Raw genomic sequence first — 26465 nt, forward strand, 5'->3', positions numbered from 1 at the left:
CCACTGCACTCACCCCTAAGCCCTACTAACCCTTTGCCACCCACAAATCTTCGTCTCATCTGAAACCTTTCCAATCCTCTGTTGGCAAGCTCTTACAACACACGATACTTAATCATCCCGCTACATCTAAGATAACGGCTACCTTCACCCCATCTTTCCCTGACATCCTCTTGCAAATCAAAGGGGACATTATCGATCATTTCACCGCCTCAAGCAAGAAGTCTATCCAGGCCCTTGACGCCTTTAGCAATGTCACACACGACACCATCCTCAAGGGATTAGCAACCACAGACTATGGCCCGCAAATGGACGCATACTTTACAGCATTTCTCCAAAATTGCACAGCCGTCATCAGCCTCAAGCATCTCCTATCCCCGCTTTTCACCTCTCCACTCCAGGGGACACTACAAGGGTCAGTGGTCTCTTCTCTACTATTCAACTTAGACTTGCCAGGCTTGGCACCACAAGTTGGCACCATCCACACTGTACAATATGACCTCTATGCCTGTGGGTTGCCCAGGGCACTGCTGGTCAACAGCAGGATGCATAAAAATTAGGTTCGAGGGAAACATCACTAAATTATTAATTCCCTAATAAAACTATCACAAACAGACTATGATCCACAGAGGCACTTTAGCTGCGTTACTCTAGTTGACTGTGCATTTCTTAAAACCAGAATGTTGCGAATTTCAAGCCCAGCGTCCTACCGGTTGTGCTCCTCTTGCAGCTGCTCGAGCTCTTCCTTCCAGATGATGTCCCTCACGGTCTTGTTAAACGTCATCAGCTTTATGTTCCTGGAACAAAAGTGCCCGCACATACCATCAACGAGAGGGAGGAGAAACAAATTACACCTCCTGCGGCAAATTGCGAATGGCCCAAATACTCTTTCTTAGTAAAATATAATTTAACAACGTATGTGTACGAGCTAGTTAGTGCTCCATTATAACACCATTAAGCGCAGCAAAGAAAACAAAGAACATAGTAGCCAAAGCCTGGCACGATAGCACTGGTTCTTTTCTTCTAGAACATACTTTGTCTTTGTTGTTCTTAGCAAAGTTTGTATTGTCTCACTACGCATCTTGCCACCTACACATTTTTGTTTTCAAACGTCGACCGGGGGTAAATTAAGCCCTTTAGAACAAGTGCCAAGCACTCTGGGGAGCTATATGTTTACAGCAATAGCCAGGTGCTGCTTACATTTCGTGTCGAAAACAGAACTTGCTTGTCATATTCTAAATTTTCAACTTTTCCAACCACTTTTATGGAAGAACTCCATTTTGCAATTACGTATTTACAGAAATGTTCCCCTGCACAGTTTTTCCTTAATCTATGTTGTCAAGATATGTTGTACTTCCAGACATAACTCAATGCAAACAGACCCATATTCAGCTGAAAGGTACAAGCTATATAACAGCCCTATCATTAGAATGTTTACCCTAGCTACAGAGAAACAGGCATGTTTTACAGTGAAGCTGTTAGTAACTTTGACAGCAATATTGCGTGACTCTCACTCATAGCAAAAAAAAAAAGAGGGGAGATAGGGGGGGGGGGGGGGGGGGACACTCTATTGTTACTGCCCAATGCCCAAAGCATCAGGCATAGGGACCAATCTATGGGCAGTGTGATTGACAGTCACACTTGTTCCAATACCTAAGTCTTTGCTGAACGTTTTGGCACTATGAACTCGCAGTAAAGGGCAGGGAGCTCCATGATTGATTTGGAATGCAAGGAGGGAGGGAGAGAGGGAGGGAGGGGGGGGGGGGGGGGGGGGCGATGTCGAGGGCCCGACTGGTGACCAGTTCTTGGCTGTCGTGGTCTGAGCACCCCAGAGCCTGTTCCCAGAGGGTGGAGGAGGGGAGAGGGGAGAAGGGGTCGCGCGGACATTCGCAGAGCGAGTGATAGAGCGTGTCCGGCGCATCACACAAGGGACAGTTGGGAGAGGAAAACAGGTGAGGGTACGTATGCACTAATAGAGTGCGGTGACGAAAGGAGTGTGTCTGGAGAAGGCGCCACATGTGGGCAGCCTCGGCTGTGAGGGAGGGGGAAGTTGTCTGCGAAGGAGGCGGTAATGTTGGGTGATGTCCCAGTATGTGAGCAGTGCAGTACCGAATTGGACATCTCGGGAATGCCGTGTTTAGGTGTAAAAAAAGCGCCTGCCCGGGGTGTCAAAGCTCGGGCTTGGTGGTGGGCAGCCTCATTACCACCTATGCCGGTGTGGGCCGGGGTCCACAGCAGCGTCACGGGTTCGGAAGGGGGTCAATGCGAAGAATTTGGAGGGCCAGCAATGAAATGGTGCCGTTGAGGTAATTTCGGATGGCGGGTTGCGAATATGATAATATAATGAGAGGGGCGGGTGTTTGGGTAAGAGCGAGGGCAATTGCCGCCTCCTCCGCGGTAACTGAGGTCGAGGTGAGCACCGTGGCTGAAGCTTGCGGGTCGGCGCCAGGTGTTCCTATGACCGCAATGCAAAAAGCGGGCTTGCTCGGATACTCAACCGCGTCTACATATACGACGCTCGGGGAAGGGGAGTAGCGTCTGAGATGATCCCGGGCACGGGCTAAACGGCGACCAATGTGGAAGGCGGGATTCATATTGCGAGGAAGGGGTTTGATGTGGATGCTGGAGCGGATTGAGAGAGGGATGGTAGCCATAGGATCGAGTAGAATGGGTGTGTTGAGATGCGCCGTTCAAGAATGCAGCGGCCGGTGGGCGTTCGGGATAGGCGAGTGATTTGGGCAGTGCGATGTGCTTCGAGTAGCTCCGTCACAGTGTTGTGCAGACCTCGGGCTAGAAGTCATTCGGTAGGGGCGTGTGTAGGCAACAGAAGCGCTGCACGATAGGCACGTCTTAAAAGAGCGTCCAAGGACTGCTGCTGAGTGAGGGTGAGGGTGGCATATGGTAGGTGGTAGCAGAAGCGAGAGATGAGGAAGCTATGAAGGAGGCGAAGACGCTCAGATTCAACTAGGCCATTTTTGTGAGTCGTAATGCGTTTAATGAGGCCAATGATCTGCGTGGTATAAGTGCGAAGCTGGGTGATGGTGTGTGTGCTGCTACGATTTGAGTGTATGATAAAGATGAGGATGTGGACTTCTGAGACATGGGAATAATGGTGCCATCGAGCGAGACCTGGATGGATTCAGCTGCATTGTGTAGGGAGGTGGACCGAGATCGCCGAGGAGGTAATATAAGTAAATCTGATTTTGGGACAGAGCAGGAGAGACCTGCAGCTTAAGCATGCTGGTGTACAAGAAATGGTGCTCACATCTGCTTGGACACAAACAGGCCCCAGTGGAGAAGCCGCACCATGGGTGTGAACCCTGTTCCAGCAGCGAGCAGCACCAGGTTCTGACACCGCTGCATTATGGCCAGGTCAAAGTCACCTTCCGTGTCCTTCACGTCCACCGTGTCACCTGAATTAAGTGAAACCAAATAAGCGATGCGTTATCAGCATTGCAAGCACATAGGAATGAGTGAATTAGTTGCACGATGAAAAGTACACGAGACAAATACAGGACAGTCTTTTTTTTTTAAACTTCACTGCAACAAATGTAATGACAAAGGGGGAGTTAGGGTTTTATCCATGCAATCTACCACTTTACCCTAATGAGTCTCCATTACCGCTAGTAGAAAGGTTATAATCACTTTGATGATTAGCTTCTGCAGCTGAGATTTATGACCTATTATGACTTTTATATACAGTAGCTGGTTATTTCTTGCCATTTATTCCAATGAAATGCAAGGAACATAAAGCCCGTTTTAAGTGCAAAAGATTTGAAGTTCTTTGAGCACTGAAAAAATATACCTTGAACATCTGCTTAGCACCAGAAATATATTATTACACACACACTGAACACTGCATGTTGTACAACAGTCATAGGGTACAGATGTGATGCAGCTGCCCATATCAAAATATGCTTCAATCTGTATGTGTCAATAAAGGGTGAAAAAGACATTATTCCACACATGTTGCATAAATTTAGTAAAAAAGTAATTTTTAAGCCATTTGGCTACCTTGCACAATCAGCATAGCTTTCCTTTGTATTCAGCCTTGAAAACTACATTTGTAGTCACGGGAAATTTCTAGACAAGTCAAATTAATTGAATGGTGTCTTTTCTTCTCAAGGTAGCTTTAATTTAGCTGCTTGAGAAATAACAAACTAAAATAGCACATATGTGCTTGGAAAGAAGCCAGTAAAGGCACTGTTTATTGTTATATGTGCTTTACTCAGCACTGATACCTTTGCGACTAATAGTTATGGACCCACATTTGAAAGTGAAGCACAAAAACAAACAGGAGAACCTACAGTTGGTGCTACTGCTGAATGGGAAAACGTACGCTTATCTGCTTTTTAATACAGAGCTGTGTACAGCCTTGCATAAAACAGGCCTCAGAACAAATTCCCATTTACACCCACTTTTGGTACCAATAACACTGGTTTCAAGCTTTTAGTTTGAGCGCAATAAAGAAAAACTCTGTTATATATTTCAGAACGTATGGTTCAAGGTGAAACTAAGCCCTCAAGCTTATTCCACTGTAGTGATTACAACCCAACTTGTGTACACAAAAAAAAAAAAAAAAAAAAAGAGTGGGCCAAATCAGGAGGTGGCCTCTTAGCCTTAAACCCAGCGTCCAGGCTAATACCGGTACTCTTCCCAAATGGACCGGACTCCACCCGCCTCAAAGTGGCATCCCTCATCGTCAAATTTGTCGAAGCCTCCGGCCTCTCTGAACTCCTCTAAGCTCAACCCTCCCTACCCTCCCTCCACCTCCTACCACCTTCCACCCCCTACACTCCTCCCCCTCCCCCCCACCTAACCGAAACCCAGTTAAGGTGTCTTCTCTGAGAGACAGTTACCGGGCTTTTCCTCACTCCCTTTCCTCTCCAATAACCTCAAACAACAACAACAATTCCGGTACTAGCGCCCCATCCTACCCTGGTGAGCTGGTGAAGCATTAGTGAGTTGCAATTGTTGCGATTCATCCTGTTGTTTTTGGCGCCCATTTTTTGCAACCGTCATGTTCGAGAAAGCACAAACGACGCGAGAATTTTCCCACTACGCGAGACAAGTGCGCTGACCTTGCCTTACAGCTATGCAGTAGTGGTGGCAGTGGTGACCACTACCAGAGTCCTTCAATGGTTTACTGGTCACGAAACTGCTCCATAACTCAATGGGAGAGCTTCATATGCTGCGTTGGCCGCCGCGCGGTGGCGCCACCCTCTCACTGAGGCCACTCCTCGGGCGGCGTTGCGCTGGCTCGAATGGCGGAGCCGTGGCGAGTTGTGTTTGTTTTGTGCGAGAAAAAAAATGTAACGTGCATCTCGCACTCTTGTAATGCGACTTAAGTGGTGCAACGACGATGCCTAACGTGTTGCGTCCCGGGATGTCGTTCCTTGTACAACGATACCACAGAAAATGTTTCCTTGTTGTGTTGAACGAGCGACGGGGAGCTGCGAGAGAAATGGAGGCGCGCCATTCCAAGGCAAGAAACGGGAGATTTCAGCTTCGATTATAAGTGTGTGACAGTGCGTGGAAATCACTGTGAATGGAAAAAGCAGTGTACCCTTTTGAGAGCAACGTGGACCTAGAATTGTACAAGGCAGCCGGATTTTTGTCTTATCAGTCAGGTTGTAGCGGTGCTTCATTACCTGTTTGCAAACTTGTATTACCTTGCACTCAGGCTCGCGTGTAAAAAAGCTTTGGGACGTCCTTCTGCTTTTACTTTTCATATTTCCGCAAATTATCCCTTAGGGTTCGTCTTGTTTGTTTTGTAACCGCGTGTGGCCGATTCCGGTTTCTTATCTGGCGTTTCAACCGGAGCGCCCGTTTGCACTTTTTGTCGTACGTCCCGTCGGGCAATGCTGTTTGATATGAAAAGGGTGCCACCTTGTCGCCAGCTTGATTTTTTGTTTCTTCAACAATGTTCTCGATCCCATTTCCATGGATCTGAAATTAATAACGTTCCGAGAGCAATGCATGCATAGCAAACGCCGCGCAACTCACTTTATTGACGTTCATCTGTGCACCTCACACTGCGGACTGCTTCTTCGACGTTTGTGTTTCATTCTAGTCTTCTGTAGAACAGGAGCTCGCTAGCTCGCTGCGTTCAGAAAAGCTTTGCGTCGTTCTTGGCTACGTGGCAATGTTCTGTTTCCTCCGTGTGCTCCACATCGCAGCGCGAAAAAATGAATTTTTGTACGCTGGACCACGGTCTTTTGTCTCCCTTCGTAACATTTAATTTTTGTTGCGTGTGATAAAATCAGTTTTATTGTTCTTTTTTCGCTTCCTGTTTTTGCAAGGATTGCAAAGCGTGGAAGCGGAAAGACACATGGTGCAACATATATCTCTTCGTGTTTTGATCCTTCGCGTTTCTGCAGCGTTTTTAGATGTTCTCAAGTATGTACCCACTCATTCAAATGACAATACTATTGGGCTATCTGTTTTAGTGTTCTGTGCATTCCAGAGCAATCAACGGATTCATTAAGCGTAGTCTGAACAACGCGCACTTGGTTTCTTTCAGTTTTTTTTATTGTATTATCAATAGGCCCGCAGCAGTCCGTCACTACGCAGCTACCGTATGTGTGGTATTTACAACTTTTGCTTTAAGAAAAGAAGAAATAGAGATTTAAAAATCCGAAAACACGACGGCGCAGTGCTTGTGCCAGAGCCAGAGCACACAGAAGCCGTTGCCGTTCGCGGCCGAAGTCTACGGTAATTTACTACGAAAAATAAAACCCAATCGAAGGCAGGTGATGACTGGACTATTCATCGCTAACTACTACGAAAAAAAAAACACACTTAATCAGCTCACAGACACCAAAAGCAGCGAGCGTTTGCACGCCAAGAGCAGGCCAATACGCCGCGAAAGCGGCGGCTGGATGACCTTCGTGCGGCGGTGGCGCCTGTAGTGGCGCGCGCGGTCCCTATATGAAACGAGCGCCGAAGTTTCGTGACCAGTAAAGCATTGAAGGACTCTGCCACTACTGTGCATGCACGCTGTCAGTCGCGCCAAGGATGGGCCCAGAGAGCAAAACTGAAACGAGGAGTGCTTTTCCAGGGCCGCTATGTTTAGGAATGCAATAATCAAACCGAAACTGACGAAAGGTAACATTGGCCTGGCCAAGTAACATTGGCCTGGGCAAACTATTTGTCCAAATTTTTACAAAATGTACCATGCCTTTTCTGCCAGCCCTTTTACCTATCCAGCCCAGCGCACTTCCAAGCACCTCACCCACCAGAAGCCGTCTACCCACCCTGAACCCACACAGTGATGAAGCTTAACTCCTTTGTAAATACCACCATCAACCAAAACAACCTTCCTATCTGCGCAATCGAACACACTAACCTGGCCCAATTCAAGCTTGTCATCGAACCGATCCTCTGTTAAGCTTTGTTTGTGACACACCCACCCCTCATATAAACTCCTGGAAACAGGGTCTTTGAGATGCTGTAACTAACTAACTAACTAAATAAATAAATAAATAAGGTGGCAGATTGCCCAGCGAAGCTGTCTCGGTGTCATCAGGTTGCGCGCATTTCCCAAACAAAGCCCAATTGACCTCGGCACAGTCCAAAAGAGCGCATGAAACTGTTGCGTCTTGCCGGCAGGCTGTGTCCACGCCATTGGCAGCGGGAGTGGCTGAGTCACATTTTGCGCCACACTCTCCCTCCTCCCCTCCCCCACGTTCCTCCTCCCCCTATCTGCGGCTGACATCACAGTCTCTCCACCCTCTCCTAAACCTCGGCTGCCACCGCACTGTACCCTCTCTCCCTGCATGGATTCTCGGTTATTCCTATCCCTGGGAGCACAGCAAAAACTGCACACAGGTGCAAAAGGAAAACCGCTTATCTGTAAAACGCCACTGCAGAACACACACCGATTTCAAGCGCCTTTAGCACGGGCGTCAGTGCCCCTTCCGGGTAGACCTTGATCATCAGGTGAATCGTCTTCCCGTCGCTGGGGCACTCGGCCACCTTCAGTGAAGGAATCACTGGAGTGTAGCTTCGTGAAATCTTCATCCCTGAAATGGGGCAGCACAATTAGGCACCTGTAGGGTCTGTTGCTCCTACATTTTACCTTTTACCGTTTACCTTTTATTTTTACAGAATATATACCAACATTGCAAACCCGAAAGAAACTGAGTTTGTAATACCAACTACCAAAAATTTTTACTTTTATTTTTATAAACGAGATGATGACAACAAGCAGCAATAATGGTCTTTCGAAAGCAAAATCCTGAGTACGATTAATGATCACCAAGAAACTGAAAACAGTACAAAAACAATGCTTTTCAGCTCATGTTATCCCCGCAAATATTTGAGGAAAGCCATTGTTTTAACCATTGACTATCTGCATTTGCATGCAATCCAGATAAAAGCAAACAGCTGGGACATATATTCCCTTCATTAATGTCCAACAGTGCAACAGCTCTACTGTAGATACTAAGAATAGTTGTGTTTATATTTTTACACGTAGAGAAAATTGCACATAACAGATGACACCTTCTCATCTTGCAATCCCATCTGTGTGCTATCTCTCTCTATGACTCTCATTTGTGCAAGACACATACTTGAGTACAGAGTTATCTTTCCAAAGTTCTTATTACTGATTTTGCTAATTTTCAAAATATTCCGTTTTTTTATAGTATTATTGAATTTAAAGAAAACATTACTACATACTTGGCATTGTAAGAACAACAACATTTATATTTACACACATACAGTGATGCACGCTGCACATATGAACCTTATAGGCTGTAAATGCACTCATTTTACACGCAAACAGGATGTGAACTGGAACAGGCAGACGTGTATGGACCTTGATATACCTGAGCTCATGTGACGTAGATTTAATATGCTGATTGTCAATACACATACTACTTAGTTATGGCTTGCATTAAAATGTTTAAGAACAAGCTTTTTTCTGACAGGATACTAATTTGCTGGTACTTGGCAATAATTGGCCACCTGCAAGTGCCTATTACAACATCAGCAGGTAAGTTGCCATCAGTAAGGTAAGGAATAGGGCTAGTTGGTATTGCATGTTCGTAAACTGCGCTTGCGCTTGTGCTGTCCATGTCATTCGTTTGTATTCCTTAAAAAGTGTGTCCTTAGTGACCTCAAGCGCTGTTTATGAAGATGCAAAAGTTGCTGTCAGCAAGGAGGCCCCAGCAGAGGCCCACTGACCTGTGACGTCGTGTTCCAGGGTCACGTGATGTCCGATGGGCACCCACATGAACGAGCCGGCTGGCAGGGCAAGGGTGAGCAGCAGGACGTCGTGCGTGATGCTCTCCTTATTCACCAGGGTGCAGGGGCGACATAAGCTCTCTGGGAAAGCAGAGGGAAATTTCTGGCACGGCCACTTCCGCAAAGGAAATTCTGACAACACTCATCGGTCCCCAATCGATCTCTTCACAGTAGCCCCCCCCCCCCCAATTTCACGTCAATTCGAGTAGCGCTCGACGTCCGACTGCGCGAGATCAAACTTGACTGCACGGCATAAATGTTCCCCAAACGTGCAGGATGAAGAGAGTACCCACAATTGCATTTAAAGCAACAGCAGAGCACAGGCCATCACAGAGTTCACTCACCAACTTTCTTCAAAGGCACTACTTGGTTGTGGTCGGCCAGAAAAGAGCCCAGAGTGGACCAGGAGAGGCCATTGCGTTCTTTCACTAGTTGCAACTCCAGGCATTTTAGCTTGCATTTCACCTGGACTGAAAGGACAAACAATACATGTGATTTTCATGTATTTTGGTGTTTTTATTAATCGACTCATTGTTGTTTTCTGCAATTTACATTTTGGGCGCTTGCCCCTGTTCATTTATATCTAATTGGCTGCAAACCTGCCATAGCTTTGCTGGTGCGGGTGTTGTTCCCAACTTTTTTCTTGTTTTCTTTTGGGAGGGGGGATCATGGAAAGGAATTGGAATTGGACTGAGGGACGAACAAGGCGGCAGTCCCAATCAGCTTAATCACTGCACCACAGGGCAACAAGTCTAGCTCAATACAAGAGGCACGCGCATATATGGATCTGAGGTAAAACAGATCCTTTCAAAGTAACATTTCATGGGTCAAGGTGCGTGGTGACAACTTGTTTAATCTGCAAACTAGTGCTTGATCTCATGCAGATCTATGCAGTGAGTGAGACCTTTACAAAAGCCACCCAATTTTGTATTAGAAAAATGACTGGAGACACGCCTTTTATTCTGCGGCGCAATTTACAGGTTAGCTGAACGCGCTTTATTTCCATGTTAAAAATTTTCTGTTTAGTGCAGTCACTTGAAAAAAACAAGCATGTAGCAGTTTGGGTATTACACACCAAAGCTACACTATGAGGCACATTATAGTGGAGGACCGTGGATTAACTTAGATCACCTGGAGGCATTTAACATGTGCCGAATTCTCACACACACTGCACAGCTACTGAGTAAGGCATTTTGTAGGAATTTTCAATATTTTATAGCTTCTCATGTGACTATCAGAACATTTCTAATGCAAATGTATCTTTTATGTGCATTTGACCATTTTGATTTGATGCACATGTTTTATCAAGGCACAGCACTAGACAATGAAGGCCTAATTCTCTCTCTGTTTTATCAAGGTTTCAAATATAAGGGGCAGTGAAACAAGTTTATCACTGCTCCAACATGACTCTGGCATGATTATCACGTAAAACATGTGCAGTGGTAATGTACGAGAGCTATGAGTTAAATTAATTCATGGCTTGTGTGAATACTACATCACCAGCAGTGAACCCATGCATACTGACATACACACATGACTGATAATAACAGAAGGATGGTTTCTCGAAGACATTCAATGTTTTAATGTTTCTTTTTGTTTAAATTTTGGTGCACAGTCAATTTTTAATATGCATTACTGTCATAAAAACTAGCATTCTTTTCTAATTACGAAAGCAAGTCAGTGTAGTGAGTGGAAACAAAAATGTGAGAAGAAGGCATTTAGGTAATCCTTATGTTTTAATTGACTACAGCAGCATTAGAAATTTACATCAATGATTTTACGTGGCCCTGGTCAAAGCAAAAGCTTTCACTTAACTGAGCGGTAATGAAACTAGACTTTTTGGAATGGCTGGCACATGCGAAGTCAACAAAAGTTGTCTTTGCATCTGCACCAGTATAGTTCCAATAAAATCTGGTTTTTAAAGACTACACCATATTTGAACCAATCGGTACAAAAACTGAATGGGGTGTACCCAGTGGGAAATGCTGCAACCTACAAAAAATGAAGATCCTCAAATACAGGGGGAATAACTTACCATTATAGCTATTGTAAACATTTTCTTGCAATTCTGAAAATGGCAAGGGCAAAGTTTGGAAATAAGCAAACAGGTTTCATGCAACATGTAATTTTACATAACTCAATGGCACCAATGCTACACAAGAAAAAGCTCGGCTGTTTTCAATGCCAACAGAAACCTTTCTACAGCACGAAAAAAGTAAATTGTCAACCTTACATGTCTAAATCTGGCATTCTTTCTAGGACACAGTGTGGACGTAAAATGAACCAGCAATCAAACTTTCCTGTGTCTTGTCCCCGCTGTTCCTCATGTGCTGTTTACAACAAAACAACAAAACTTATTTTCCCACCAGCTCTGTGTCATTGTAACATTATTCCTATAGCCTTGCCGCATCAGGATATGTTATGAGCTATAGCTGTTTTTTCATGTCCACTAAATGTCTTAAGAGATGCTGTTTTATTCTGTGCCCTTTAGCAGCCACAGAAATAACACACAGACCAGGCAGGGGGAGCCAGAGCACCCCCAAGTATTTTTATGTGCGGGCTTGCACCCCCCCCCCCCCCCCGCTCCATTGACCTTTTTGAGAAAATTATGACCTCCCCATTCCTATTAATTTGGCTGATTCCACAATGTGATAGTGGCCAATTTTATGTTGGTAACTCTTGTAAAACATGAAAGCAGCCACAAATTGCCTAACTGACACTCTGACGGTGGTCTGCTTGGTAGCAACTTGCAAAGTTGAAAATCAACCGTCAGTAATCTCAGACGCCAGTCGCTCCGACGTAACCAACTAAGGGGTTAAACGAGAAATAAAAAGAAGAAATACAGATGTTTCACTCACCAACATGAACTAGATAAAAATATTTATCCAGCCGAACTCGTATCCGCAGCGTTTTTCCCAACAGATCCGCGACCACCTTGTCCTGTTCGAATATATGGTCCCCCATGGACTGGATGCTGACAGTGACGGTTGAGTCATCCTGGGACCACTCATAACTGCACCCACGAAGGAGATAAAATATATATGAGGAATGTGGAACAGGCAGTGGACATTTCAAATGTGCCAACTACTACTACTGCTCTGAAGTGTTATCAAGGAACCTTGCCCCAGCAACCTGGCATTGTGCTGGCACATCCTAAAAAGACTTAGGATAGCATCCCACATTTTGATTAGAGGAATCTCAAGTCAGAGCTCTGATGTGACCATGGAAATCTGCATGTTATAGGCAGAACCCCTCCTCACTTGCTCCTTGAACTGCCAGTTTGGCACTGTCAAATTTTCTTAGACTTTTGACAACAGTTCAGAAAGAAGTGCTTTTTTTTTTTGTTTAGAAAGATATTAAATGGCTAGCCCCATCCTCCATGAGTAGATGCAATGATTGAAAGACAAGCAGTCACTTAAGCCTTTGTCCATACAGGAAAAGGCAAAAGACAAGTTCTTGAAGTGAAAATTTTTGAAAAATGCTTTGTTGTTTGTGTTTTTGTAGCAATATGTAGCTCCTTTCAGGCTAATGCAAGCTGGGGCTTAATTAACATCCCCAATTATCATATGATTGTACCCCCTTTATTCACCAGCAACAAACAACCTCTTGTTCAAAGTACAATGCAGCGCTAGGTTTTAGATTTGAGAGCTGTGCAGATGTGGCTTTTCTCCTGACGACTCGTAATTATTCGACAAAGAATTTGACAGCCGCTGTTACTACTCAAACACAGAGCAGTGGATTTTCTCCATCGCCTAGTTTATCCATGGTATATGATGAACGGATAATGCAGGTGGGGTGACCCCAGAAACCAACAAAGCTAATCCCCGCTTTCTTTTACTTAACGCCACTTCTTTGTTTTCCAGGTGCTCACTGAAATATATGTTTCTTTAACATAACAACAACTAATATCGTCACAGTGCTTTCGGTTGTAAGTTAACTTGGCATAATTATGTACCATCACTGAGCTACTTCTAGGCTGGACATCAAAGCACAGATTAATTTTCAAGAAGACTGAACCAATCTGCTTCATGATCCTATGGATACATTAAAATTAATGTTCAAAACAAGAAAGCTTGGGCAAGTCACTGAAAATGAGCACAGCAGCCTGAACCAAGCCAGCGAACAAGCAACTGTACTCACCTAATAGCAGGCCTAGGAGATGTTTCTCCACTAATGTCCAGGACATCTGTTGAAATAGAAAAAATAAGAAAAAAGATTGTTAAAATCACATTTTTTTTTTCAGTATGTGCAACATGTGTACAGATGCCCATATTCGCTTGCAATTTACCTTCGGATGTTGTCGTGTCGGTTCTTTGAAGCTTTTTGATAAAAGGTATCCTTGGCACTGGGAAGCTAGCTGGAAAATACGAAGAAGACATCACGAATTAATGTCAGAATTTTTTTTTGTAAATAATCTGCTTCAGAAGAAACTAAATGAATATATATATATATATATATATATATATATATATATATATATATATATATATATATACACACACACAGTGGAAACTCGTTACAACAGATCTGCTTACAACAGATATTTGGATACAACATACTGATTTGCAATGCTTGGTTGGTCTTCCTATCTGTGCCATTGATTAAACTTCCTTTACTGCAGATTCTGTTACAACATACGTTCGGATATAACAGACCAGTTTGAAAGGTTAACAAGTCCACCTTTGCACCTCTACAGCAGACTTTTCAAGTGCAGGCAACCATTCATTTGTTACGTATGTTTTCAGATTTTGTGTTGCTACCTCACAGTTGTGATAAAATGAAAGCAATCTGAAACAATTCAAAATAATTGTGAATTAGTTGAAGCGAAACTTCGTGCATCCACTTGCAGTATGCATAGGTGTGATGTCTTGGGAATCAAGTAATAGGATTTAGAATTTCAGTGCTATAGTGCAACAGATAAGATCATTATATGAAAGTTACCTTCATTAAAACAAAAAAACGTATGCCCTCATACATTATAGATGGATAAATCTCAGATCATTACTTGCATTTCATTTATATTGATGTGAAGACAATAGAAATGCAAGTGTAGGTTGAAGATGTCAAAGAGAGAAATAATAGTATGAGTGAATCAAAAGTTTGACGGGGTGCCATACAACAGGAGCCCAGCAAATGTAAGAGTCATGCACGTCATTTTGTGACGTGCTTCATAGTGTCACAACAGGATGAAACTGCTGAAAAACCCAATACATCCTGAAGGTTTGTTGGCCTAAAATACCAACCTGTTTAATTTGTAACTGAATCTCGAGAAATGATCAGCTTTGTTTTTTTTATTTGTTTTTAACAGTTGAAAAGTGCAAACTCTTATTATAACAGACTTTATCCATGATTCTGTAAAAGTCTGTAGTAACACTATTTGGATTGTTAATACTTCTTTTATAGCAGACTGAAATCATGATCATTATCATGGTCTGTTGTAACGAGGTTGTACATATATATATATACAGTGTGTTGCGACGATAATTGGAACACTTTATAAAAAATTTTCCTGAGCGATCCGCCGCTCTGTTCACGCTCAAACTTCACACAAAGGTCGCATTTTGTGGTCTATTTTGTTTGACACCGGGAACAACAACGGTACTTACCTGTTTATTCTGAAAATAAATAAAAACGATTTTCGCCTATGGGAAAATGGCGGCGATTTGGACGTGAGAGCCCAAAAACCGGGTTTTCTGATCGTCTGTTAGCTCATTTCTAGGTGCATTTTCTGATCGTCTGCTGCACCATTCGGCTCCGTACGTGAATCCCAAACATGCGTTTCACTCTGCAGGTGGTTCCGTCGTTCCAACATCAACTTGCGCTGGCTCGCACGTCCAAATCAGCGGCCATTTTCCCATAGGCGAAAATCGTTTTTATTTATTTTCAGAATAAACAGGTAAGTACCGTTGTTGGTCCCGGTGTCAAGCAAAATAGACCACAAAATGCGACCTTTGTGTGAAGTTTGAGCGCGAACAGAGCGGCGGATCGCTTAGGAAAATTTTTTAAAGTGTTCCAATTATCGTCGCAACACCCTGTATATATATATATATATCAGTGTGTTGAACCAAAAAAAAAAATATCGGTTCGATTAGGTTTGGGTTCGCATGAAATAATTTTGTTCCGGTTCAGTTCCGGTTCTACGATATTTCACACTGAACCAGTTGGCGAACCAGTTCTGAAAGTATAATTATGACTATGTGTTAATTAATAATAGTTTGTAGTACAAAAAAGGGACCGCGACCAAAAAATATAATTTTGGTTCATTCAAAACATGGCTTTGTCTCGATGAATGGCAACATTACACAATTAGGCTAGGTAGTAGGAAAAATAAATGAAAGTGTCACCGTTCACCCTGCACTTTCTTGCCCAGGCATTATGACATCACAGGGACATATTTATGCGACTCGCAACCGCCGTCCAAAGTAGTCTGAGGCATTTGAATGAGAGCATTGCTGCTGGGGTAACAAAAATCAGTAGCAGCAGCTGCCAACATCCCTGCCATGGATGTCGCTTTTGCGGAGTGCGCCATGAAGCGGACGCCATTTTCAAACAACTTGCCGCTATCGCGGGTTCAAATTTCACTCTTGGCGCCGTCACCGCACGCGAAATGTCAACAAGACATAAAATCAAAAGAAGAGTTGTCAATCAATACACCAGATGGCGTTAGTTGTCCGCAAGGCACTGTTTTTAGCTTTCGCGGGACATTTGAAATCATCGGTACTCCGTGTCCGATGGCCTATGGCGCCATAAGGAAAGAGTTACTGAGCATACTGAGTGCTAAGACCAATCTCTTTGGTATGCCCCATAGCAAGTGTCAACGGAGAAGGCCAACACAATGTGTTTTTAACAGTTTCCGAAGCTGAATCTATTTGATGAAGTGCACATTATAAATGCAAGATTCACAATGCAGCAAAACAAACCTAGCACACAAACACTACCACCTGCAAATGAGCCCTATACTCCAAAACTGTTTCACTATGTGAATGCCCATGACACTGAAAACTGAAAAGGAAAAGGAAAGTAGCTAATGGCAACTCACATTTACGAATTTGAACGGCAGGACCGACGACCTTGCCAATGAGGCACTTTTCCAGCATAGACTCAAAGTTGACCCACTTATGCACCTGCCCAGCCACAGCAGAAGAAAAAAGAGAAAAAGATGCAAGTGGTATTACACAACCCACAAAATTGAGCAGAAAAGAAGCAACAGGTCGCACCAGTTCCTGGTGGTAAGCTCCATTAATCAAATGCTTTGGCAAGCACTTTTTAGGTTACTAATAAACATTTTAGTTTTGCATGACCATAATTTTTGTAAATTTCATGACATTTGAGGAATTAAAAAATTTGGGGAGAACACAAAAATTCGCAATTTAATTAAGTAGTAGTAACATTATGCTGCAGTTAGTAACTGAACCTGCAGCCTTAGTTGTACTGATTCTATTAGATCACTCAAACAACAAAAATTAATCCCGAGGCAACTGTGCAAAAGCAAATTTCATTGTGGGAATTAACTACAGGATGCTTTTCTCGGCCTATCACCAAGCATATGCACGGCTGCTTGTTGTCCATACAAAAAGCTTCATAGCCAAGTCCACTATTCCATATCCATTACATAGCAGAATTCCACCACAAATAACCATTTCCTGAAAAATGTCACACACAAGTTTCACAACCTGTCATTTTTAGGAAAAGTCGCGACTTATACAGTGAAAAAATACAGTACGCTTTATTAGTTGCAGGTACAGGCTATACTACTGGCAATGAAAAACATGGCCTGAATAATTACCTGGTTAAATAGGTCAGTGGCATCCTTGCCAACACCTCGGAGAAGTTCGTCGGAACCCCCAGGATGGTACTCCATGTAAGGCGTGACGTTGTACACACGACCTGATGGCAGGAAAAGAAGCAGAAACAAGCTAAGAAAGAAAACAGCACCTCGCTCCAAAGATTTCATGCTTTACCCCACGGAGCAAGAATTATTCAGGAGGCGCAACTGGGCTTGCTCCGGCGGCGCGAGAAAGTCACGGCGCGGGGCACGGCACCGACGCGCCCTCTGTCGCGAGGCGCTAAAGGGAAAAGGCTCGCCGGTTCAAAGTCAGTCAGTGCATAGCCGGCTGCCGCCATGGGCTTTCATTGGAGTCGGTTTGCGGCGGATGAAATCATCGCGTTTCAAGCATTTTTCGTAGGATGAAGGGGCTTTAATTTTTTTTAGAACACGAACCTACAATAAAAAACGTGGTTGAAAATCTAGGTATAATTAGTGCCAGTGAATGATGATTCTTATCTTCAATATTATTAGTTCATATTTAGACTGCCCTAACTTCGCCACCCTGCCTGTACAGCATGACAAGCGCGCACAAATCTGAGAAGCCACCCGCGAGAGGAGAGAGCAGCGAGAGTGACCCACTCGTGGTGGGAAGGCGGCGTCGGCAGACATCGTCTGCTCCGGGATTCCTTCCAGTGCTTCTTTTCAAGTGCGGTACGGCTTGTAACTAGGGCAGTATTTATTAATAACTGCTGCTAAAATGTCCAGCACTTCTATTTATTTATTTTACAGGAAGAAATCTGGCAATTTTCACAATATTCTTATGATATTATGATTTTTGCGAGTCGCACCCGTAGAAGAACGTGTAAACTATGGCACCGCGCTTGACGCGCCATCTGTTGTGCTTCTCCGCAAGCTGCACTTCTCCCTCGCCAGACAGTGGCATTAACGCGCCGCCCGCCCGCACTGTCCCAGCCTAGCGGATTCCCCTCCTGAAATACTTCTTTCTCCGTGGCTTTACCCTGAGAACTTTCATCGGCAATGTTGTCACCGAGTGCAGCATCCCTTAGCCTTAACCATGCACACTTGACCTTTGATGTTTCTCTTGACTGGGGTCTACTACTGATCACTTGTTTAGCATCAATGTGTAAAAAAGAAATTGTTACCCACCGTGGCGGCTTAGTGGCTATGGCATTGCATCGAAATTTCGGCGCATATTAAAGATCCCTGGAAAGATCCTCAGATATGTTGCAGCACAAGTCTCATCAGCACCTCCTCCCCTCAATTTGTATATACTTTATTAAAATGGGCTCAAGAACTGAAACCCTTCCCGTTCCACCGAGGTATAACGGGTAAATATACATGTACAGTGGAACCCCAATAATACGGCTTCCAAGGGACTGCGATAAAGTGTCGTATGACCGGGGTGCGGGTAAATGCCGGCCTAGTAGACGGTCTCACGCGACAGGTGGGCTAAGAACGTATTTAAACTACTATATTTAGTACGTTCTCGCGTGATTTGCGAACCTTTGGCTAAAATCCCAAGTTAAAGAAAAGCAACACCTGTGTTGTGCCCCCTCTCCGCTTTATGGCGTCCAGCTAGCCCGCCAGCCAAGCGCTGCGCGCTACGCGATATAAGGCCGACGTGGTCGAGCAAATTAAGAGGGGAAAAGGTGAGTGTGAAACTGCCAAGGCCAAGCGAAATGAACAATAAGTACAAGGCGGAGATGAACAAAAAAGTGCATTGCCGTGCATAGTGGAAACACTCTTGAACGGTCCCGTGCCGTCCCTATTGCATCATAGTGCTGAACACATAGCTGTTTTCGTTTCCCACAAGACGCAGCAACGCGGAATAGATAAGATAATTGAACCTTCGCCAGTAAACCGTATTGGGGCGAAATTTACAGCGCAATCTTGCTACAGTGACTTCCTGCGGCGGCCAGTGAGTGACCCAAAATGGCGGTGCCAACGGGTACGTGTCTCCATCCATCGCCTCCCGTGTTTTGCTCCACTCTTGCGGTGGACGCGCGTAAATTGAGGCACTCTAGCAAACAAAAGAGCGCAGTGACAACACGGCCTTGAAAGACACCGATAAGCAGAGAGCAGAGATGTAGGGAGAAAGAGCGTCGTGAAAGGAAGAAACTTGGATCGAGCGGGTGGGGAAAGCGGGTGTTCAGTCATCGCCGTGGGGTCGCATCGTATGTGCTTTTGCATTCGTCGGCGGCTCAACGGAAGTGTTAAATTCACGGTCTACCTGCCACCTGGACTTCGACTTCTCGTGTTTGGCGCGACGACGTACTGGGGGCGCGTGGGGCCGTCGCAGGTTAGCTCCCGCTCACGAGTAACCGCCTGCTTGCTTGCGTCTGTTAGTAAGTGGTCTGGCCCGCCTGCAGACCTTTGCACAGCAAGCAGCGTCAAACAGGGGTTAAGAATAAAGGTCGGTACGAGGCGGCGAAGCGGTGTAAAGTGTGGGAAAAGCGCCGGTTTATCCGCGCCAGGTTCCGTCGTATGAAGTGGACTGCATACACCCGAGCGTCATATAATCGGGATTTTTAATGCATTGCTTCTATGGGGAGTTCACTGGGACCGCAGCGATTCGTAGTAAATCTGGGGTACGTATCAGCGGGGTTCCACTGTACATGCAAACTCTAAGCAGCATTTCAAAGCACCAGGCCAATGAACTGAGCTATGAGCGAGGCTCGATCAGGAAACCTGATAGGTACTTTGCGTCACAGACAGCTGGCTGTTTTTTTTTAAGGCTCATAGCCATAGTTAAATTATAAAATAAACAAAACCTACCTTTCATAGGGCACAGCAATAAGCTGTATGAGCAGAATAATGGAAAATTTTTAAACAAGTAAAAATATTGGCTATTATGGAGCTTGTTCGAAATATTCAGGATGTAGAAATCCACTCTCAAGACTTGGGAAACTAAATTCGAAATGGACTGGTCAAGAAGCACCGAGACACATCTTTAAGTTGTAAACGTTGTACCTTAATTGCCGCACCTCCTTGCTTAACGATGCCACTGTAAGCAGCTCTGATGCTGCATGGTTATATGCATTTTTTCCCTCCTCTGTGCATCGGTGAGGTGCTGTAAGGAATCCCAGCAGCAACTTTGCAATAAAAACCTTTGTAAATTAACGCCATCCGTCCTCATGCGAATCAGATGGGTAAAGGGTGAGCTATAGAATGCCCTCAGATACGTTAAGGCTGAACCTGTTTTGAATTCCTGGTCAGACATGGATGGTGGTGGGTGCACAGCTAGATGGAGCAATGTTCCAGGACATCTTTCTCAGTAATTGCCATCAAGCTCCCCTCCCTCTGAAGGTAGATAGAGTTGATGAGTCTTTGAGGGTTTTATACTGGATATTCCATTGATTGATTGATTGGAGGGTTTAACGCACCAACGCAATGCAGGCAATGAGGAGCGCTGTAGTGGAGGGCTCCGGATTAATTTTGACCACCTGGGAATCTTCAACGTGGGCCGAAATCTCGAACACATGGGTGTTTTTGCTTTTCGCCTTCATCAGAAAAGTGGCCACTGCGGCCGGGAAATCGAACCCGCAAGCTCGTGCTCAGCACCACACTGAGCCACTGCGGCGGGTTGAATATTTCTATATTCCTATATTATTTCAAGGCCCCAGTGGTGAAGGGCACAATATATAATTGGCTTCACTTGGGATGGCCAAATACCATGAAGTGCCACACAAAGAATAGCTACTATATAATTAGCTAAACTACTAAAGCCCACATGTGCACAATTTCACAGGGTTGTTGGCATTTCAAATGAACAAATTCAAAACAAAGCAAAAATGCGAAAGAAGAAAACCGAAAGAAAAGAGGAGGAGGAAGGAAGAGAAGTTGCTGTGCCAAAGGAGCACCTTTGAGGCAGATCCAGGCGTCATCTTTCTTGTTGTGCTTGGCTAGCTCCTCGTAGGTGACGTCGAGGAAGCGGCCGTTGACCCCGGACAGGTTTGGGTTGGCATGGGTCAGCCGGATCCAGTCCATCAACGACCGGCCGGGACCAAGGGACACCTTCACACGCCCTGGTAGTGTTATTGGCAAGAGGAAGAAGAAAAAGCAATATAATAGGACACTGTCGTAATGTCCTTACCATATAACCCTTTCAGTCACGAATTATTCAGTGGAGAAAAATTCTATAGTTGGAGGTTTAGCAGTGCAAATGTCTACAGGTAAGAAAAAAAAGTTCAGTCTATCTAGAATACTTAATACTCAAATGGCGTCGCGTCCTCATACGGAGACACCATTACTCAATCCTGCTTTTCCCTATAAAAAATAATAAATATCTTGAGGCAGTTTACGAACAAGGAGGTGAAATAATAATTTCTGCACATGAAAGAGGTGTTTTTTGCCTTTATAAATGATTTACGCCGCAGTAAAAGAGAACTTAGGACGACAACACACCGGAGCTCCCACAAAACTTGGTGGTGTCCATTTTGAAACTATGTTTATGAGTGCGGTTCCACCATTCCACATCACATGGTGCTACCTTTCACTTCCATAGGTGTCGAACATCAGCCACACCGCTCTGCAGCATGAACTCTTTTCGTTTTCATGAGGAAAACGACGAAGAAAGTCGCATCTCGATATGGAGGCACAGTGACTGAAAGGGATAAAGGTCAATTGTGACACGCTGATTCTCGAACAAGCTTTCCACCTTCAATCACTGTGGCTTGCTCAATGGTAATATTTTGCCTTCCTTCCTTTTGTTCCTCCACCCTCTCCCCAAACTATTTTTCGTTTTATTTAAGGACAAAAATTTATTTAGAAAAAGCAAGCGGCACTGTCATTTGACTGTTAAAGAGGGAAACAAGAACAAGTAAAAAATTTTACAATGTCTGTCACAGTCATACAAGGTCTGGGCAAAGCGAGAAAAGTGAGGCAAACGACGATGTGAGCACTGTTAGGCAGGTGAAATGATGTGTACATGTTAGTGGACACTGACACTGCCCCAATATGTGCTTTCCTGTGATTATGATGTTATTCCTCTACTTGAAGCCACATTTTCCTCTCCCCAAGAGGCGGTTATAGTGAGAATGGGAGGGGAGGGGCAAAAAAAATAATAAATAAATAAATAAATAAAATGAAAAATTAAGAATTTAAATTTTCATTACAAAAATTTAACACCTCTGGTAATATACCGGTGGAAGCTCCTAAAGTGGAAGCTCTTAAACAACAAAATAAGAAAGCGTCAAGTGCAGGCACTGACTCCAAGATTTGCACACAGCTGGCAATCTGAGACTTCAAAGCCACTCGCTCAGGCTCCTTTTTAGGTGGCGGGAAGTGCGCCCCGCTGCCACTGGCGTTGCTTTCACATAGTGGCCGCTTTTAGTTCCTCAGGTGCACATTTCACACTGGTCAGTCGGAGCGCTGGGCGGTACGCCCAGAGGCACTGGGCGGAATTTCCACCGCCGCCCACACTGTGCGGAGAACGGTGGGCAGCGTAGCTTCGATGTGTAAACTCCCAAAATTTTGAAAGTGAATATACAGAGGATTTTTGTGCATTGAGGTACCATGAGCTTGGTTTCATTCCTTCTTTGGATACTGAGAACAAAATTCGGCGATAGCGGCGATTAGAATCAAGGTTGTTTCATCATGAACTCCACCAGAAGTTCAAGGAAAATTAACCTTGCCGCTCTCACCAGTGAGCATCTTAGGGACCCGGAAAGTGCAGAAAAACTGTGACACCCATTGCCTGCAGCGCACATTAATGGTGCCGCACGACTACACCCAAACTACTGACTCATTGTACGTTTCTCAAACAGCGCGCACAAATCAGGATCGACTCCGGTAACATGGCTAGCCCATTCTGGCCACCTTAATTCCGGTGCGTGCGAAACACCCACCGGAGCCTGTGGCAGACATGTTGAGTCCTCCTCCGGGCGCGAGGCTGTTGGCGCTCATGGAGTCTGCGCTGTCAGCGGCCCTTCCCTGCAGCTGTCTGGCTCGGCCATCCGCCTTGGTGGGGGCCCCGCGCAGTGGCTGGCTGCGTACCTTGTTCTTCTTCTTCTTGCCGGGGCAGGCCACGCACCGGGACTCGTTGCACCCCAGCTGCAGTCGACAGAGGAGGCGCACGACAGTCACCACGAGTGACACTTCACAGTGCGGACACATGCTGTCCATTCCTTACGACACTGCATCGCAGAATCACTAGTTAGGATCACCAATTGTCTCAATACACAGCTGGTGCACCAAATGCTAAAATACGGCAGCCTTGTAGCGGGTGACTCCTACAGAGTTTAAGGACAGAGGGGGGAGCGGAGGCGATAATGTAAGGCTTGTAGTCTATTAGGACACCCCTTTTATCTATTTGCTTGTCCTTTTTTCTCATATCTTGCCTCACCCAACCTGGTATTTACCTCCCCAGCTTTTCAGACGACTTGGAATACTCAGAGGGGCCCAATTGCAGCGGGGCTCACACGCCCGATCTCGCTCGCGCATTCGCATTAGTCGAAAACAAGCGCAAGAGAGCCTACGTTTTCCGACGGAGTAGGCGCCGCGAGCGATGTTGGGGCCGCTCGGCGGAGCCAAAACGCGATCACCGGGCCGTGAAGCCGCCCTTATAATCGAAAGCAAACACGCTCGGTCCCTGCAAAAACACGGCGCTAATGTGCGCGCTTAGCGAACGGAAGAAGAAAAGCTTCACCGTGATGACGAGCGGAAGAGAAAGGCAAACGGAAGACAAGTGCCGCGCGCGCGAACCTTTGGACTGCCACATTCGTTTCTCTATAGCATTCTCAAAGGGCACGGGACAGCGCTGCAAAAAAGGCTGCGCCGATGTAAAGGCTGCGAAAATGCAAAAACGCGCTCGGAAACGGGAAGGCGGCGGAAAATTATTCTACGGAGCCGCGCGTACTTTGAATGCCGCAATTCCGGCTTTCGCAATACGTATTTTTTCCCCTTTGATTTTTAGCAAGCAAAACGAATGCGTCGGTGGTTAAAATTAAATGTGCGGTGGGAGTATAAGTGCGTGTTCGTTTTCGCCCGCACGACGGCACAGCTGCAAAAATCAAATAATAATAAAAAAAAAACCCGGCGAGAACTACCTTACGGGCGTGCCATAAGCAGGGACATAATGACGCATCATTACAAGCGTAAAAACTAAGACAGAGACACGAAGAAACGTACAAGACCACGCTACACACGCTAAGGTATCAGATTACTGCGCAGTCTCGGACTCACCGCGCATAGTTCTAGAACTGTCCTCGTCATATATGCGAAGGAAAGAGTGCTAGAGTGCGTCTAGAACTGCTCTTCCAGTTTCAGTTGCTACGTTCTTAGAATGCCGGTGTGCTGCTGTACCCAACGTTACTAGATTTTCTAGTAACGTTGGCTGTACTATCGCTTTTCTCTGCTCGCCATGCATTAAAGAAAGACAAGCTCTTCGTCGTCGGAACGGAGGCAACTCTCCCGCTGATACCTCGACGGAACCGGGAGCCGTATTCGCACGCTCGTCCTCGCAAATAAGGGCGTTTGTTCGCCTCGATCGATGGTGTCGGGCGCCCTAGCTTCCTTCGCCTGAAGACACTCCAACCATGCACGAGCGCCGTCAACAGGCGCGGGAACCAGCAGCCCTTCCTCGTTCCCAGGGGCCCGGTTCCCGTCAGCGTCAGCAGCACATGACAACAACCTTAGGCCGCGCCAGTGAACCTGCAAATGCTTGGCGACCCGTTAATGCCTGGTTAATGAGCGGAAAGCGTGGCAGGGTTTCCCGAACTGTGCGATCTTCGCTTGCTTCTTGTGCTTGTTTCCGTCTTTCTGTTTACCGGCCCCTTTTTTCTGCGTGCGCAAGTAAAGCTCACGGGCAACGGCGATCATTTCGCGTGGTCCCCCAGCAGCATAAAGGTACATACCGCTTCTGATATGACCTGAAAGGTGTGCCCTATGATCACAGCTTGAAGTCTGATTTCAAGCGACTGAGCGACGCCTCTCAATCCATACGGCGACCATAGCTGTCACGACCTCTTAAAAACCACCCCAATTTATTCTAAATTACGAACGTAGAGCACTGGGAGGACGCGCTGCTCAACACAGATACTCTGACCGAGGCGTCGCTGTGGGGATCTATCTAAATGAATCCAGCCATCGCCGGAAGGACATTGAAGTCGACCTGAAGAAGGTCCTCCCCGTAAACAACAATAACGTTTTTTTTTTAATCTAATCTTTCCGAATTCAATACAGGCAACCCCATTTTACGGTGCTAAAGGTCGGCCTTGCAAATGTCGAACATGTGAAATACTCCCAGAGTGGAGACGGGGCTGAGTGCTGCTCAGCTGTTTCGTTCATCTCCTTAGACAAACAGAATAACTTTAGCTGTGTAATTATTTTTGGGATGACTTTGTTCTGTATGGTAGCTGCACGAACCGCCATCCATTGCCTTCTGTACAGAAAAATACTGACTCCACCTGTGAAGTTTAACGACCGGCGAGCTGAGGTGACATAATTTTGAACAACGCCACAAACTACCGTACTTACCCGATTCTAACGCGCCCCCGATTCTAACGCGCACCCAATTTCCCTGAAAAAAAAAAAAAAAAAAAAAAAAACGGAAAAAACTGCATTTCCGAATGTAACGCGCACGGAACTTTGTGACCCCGGACAAATGAATGCGATAGAAACGGGCGATTTATTTCCCAAAGTAATCTCACTCCTCGTCGCTCTCTGCTGACCACAACATCTCGTCCTCGGTGCCGTCAAGCGCATTTGCGATGCCACACTTCTGGACGAATGTTCAACCATGGTCGATGGGATCGAGGCCCACGCCTCGCACGCCCATCCCGCGAGCTTCTCCAGAGGCGCACGCTTCAGCCGACCGCTCGTTTTGAACGCGTGAGAGCCGCTGCTGCCATTGCTGTTATCAAGCGCGCAAGTGGAACGATTTGACGATTTGTGTGAACGCTGACAGAAAAGCCTAGGCGACTATGCTTCCTGCGCCCGAAAAACTGTTGCTAAAAGCTTTGGCGCCATCTTGAGATGGCGATGGCGATGGGTGGGACAAAATTTCCGCTGTTTCGGCAGTTTCGGTTTCGTATCCGATTCTAACGCGCATGCGATTTTTCGGGCTATTTTGCGCGAAAAAAAGTGCGCGTTAGAATCGGGTGAATACGGTATGTCGTGCTGCGATTAGCAGTCCCTCGACGTAATTTAATCTCGGTAGATGGTCCAGAATCGGGAAGGTATATGCTCTAGACGTATCCGTCCGTGGTGGAGAATCAAGGCACGGTACCAATACGCGGATAGTCTACACGTTCCGCACACTTGGAAATTTTCTACGTCCTCTGCGTCCGGGTGCCCGGACCATGTATACGCGGCCTCCCCAGTACGACGAGACAAAAAAACTGTGGTTGATTCCTCTGCCATAGGAATCGATAAAACACGAAAGTGAAATGTGCAGCGAAATCTGCAGCTGAGCATGATTTGCGGGTCAGCG

At 45.5% G+C, this 26465-nt stretch overlaps 1 protein-coding gene across 6 annotated transcripts in view; it reads right to left on the bottom strand.

The window, feature by feature from the left end:
* LOC144153083 (cytochrome b5 reductase 4) overlaps positions 1-26465 on the bottom strand; it is a 221097-nt gene that overhangs the window by 2937 nt on the left and 191695 nt on the right. For 5 of the 6 annotated variants that reach the window (XM_077684733.1, XM_077684728.1, XM_077684729.1 and 2 more), the window contains 13 exons: positions 22882-23086; positions 20896-21060; positions 17033-17133; positions 16286-16370; positions 13535-13603; positions 13387-13432; positions 12105-12259; positions 11282-11314; positions 9591-9716; positions 9187-9327; positions 7878-8021; positions 3263-3410; positions 708-794 (listed from right to left, as the gene is read on the bottom strand). In XM_077684733.1, the coding sequence (XP_077540859.1) occupies positions 708-794; positions 3263-3410; positions 7878-8021; positions 9187-9327; positions 9591-9716; positions 11282-11314; positions 12105-12259; positions 13387-13432; positions 13535-13603; positions 16286-16370; positions 17033-17133; positions 20896-21060; positions 22882-22939 (1358 nt within the window). In that variant the 5' untranslated portion in view covers positions 22940-23086. Of the gene's footprint in view, positions 1-707; positions 795-3262; positions 3411-7877; positions 8022-9186; positions 9328-9590; positions 9717-11281; positions 11315-12104; positions 12260-13386; positions 13433-13534; positions 13604-16285; positions 16371-17032; positions 17134-20895; positions 21061-22881; positions 23087-23511; positions 23533-26465 lie in introns of those variants that run through there. The other variant, XM_077684731.1, reaches the window with a different exon arrangement.

Source organism: Haemaphysalis longicornis, unplaced genomic scaffold (assembly GCF_048455015.1).
Source record: "Haemaphysalis longicornis isolate Haplotype H1 unplaced genomic scaffold, Haemaphysalis longicornis Haplotype H1 scaffold_9, whole genome shotgun sequence".
Taxonomy (NCBI): Eukaryota; Metazoa; Arthropoda; class Arachnida; order Ixodida; family Ixodidae; genus Haemaphysalis; species Haemaphysalis longicornis.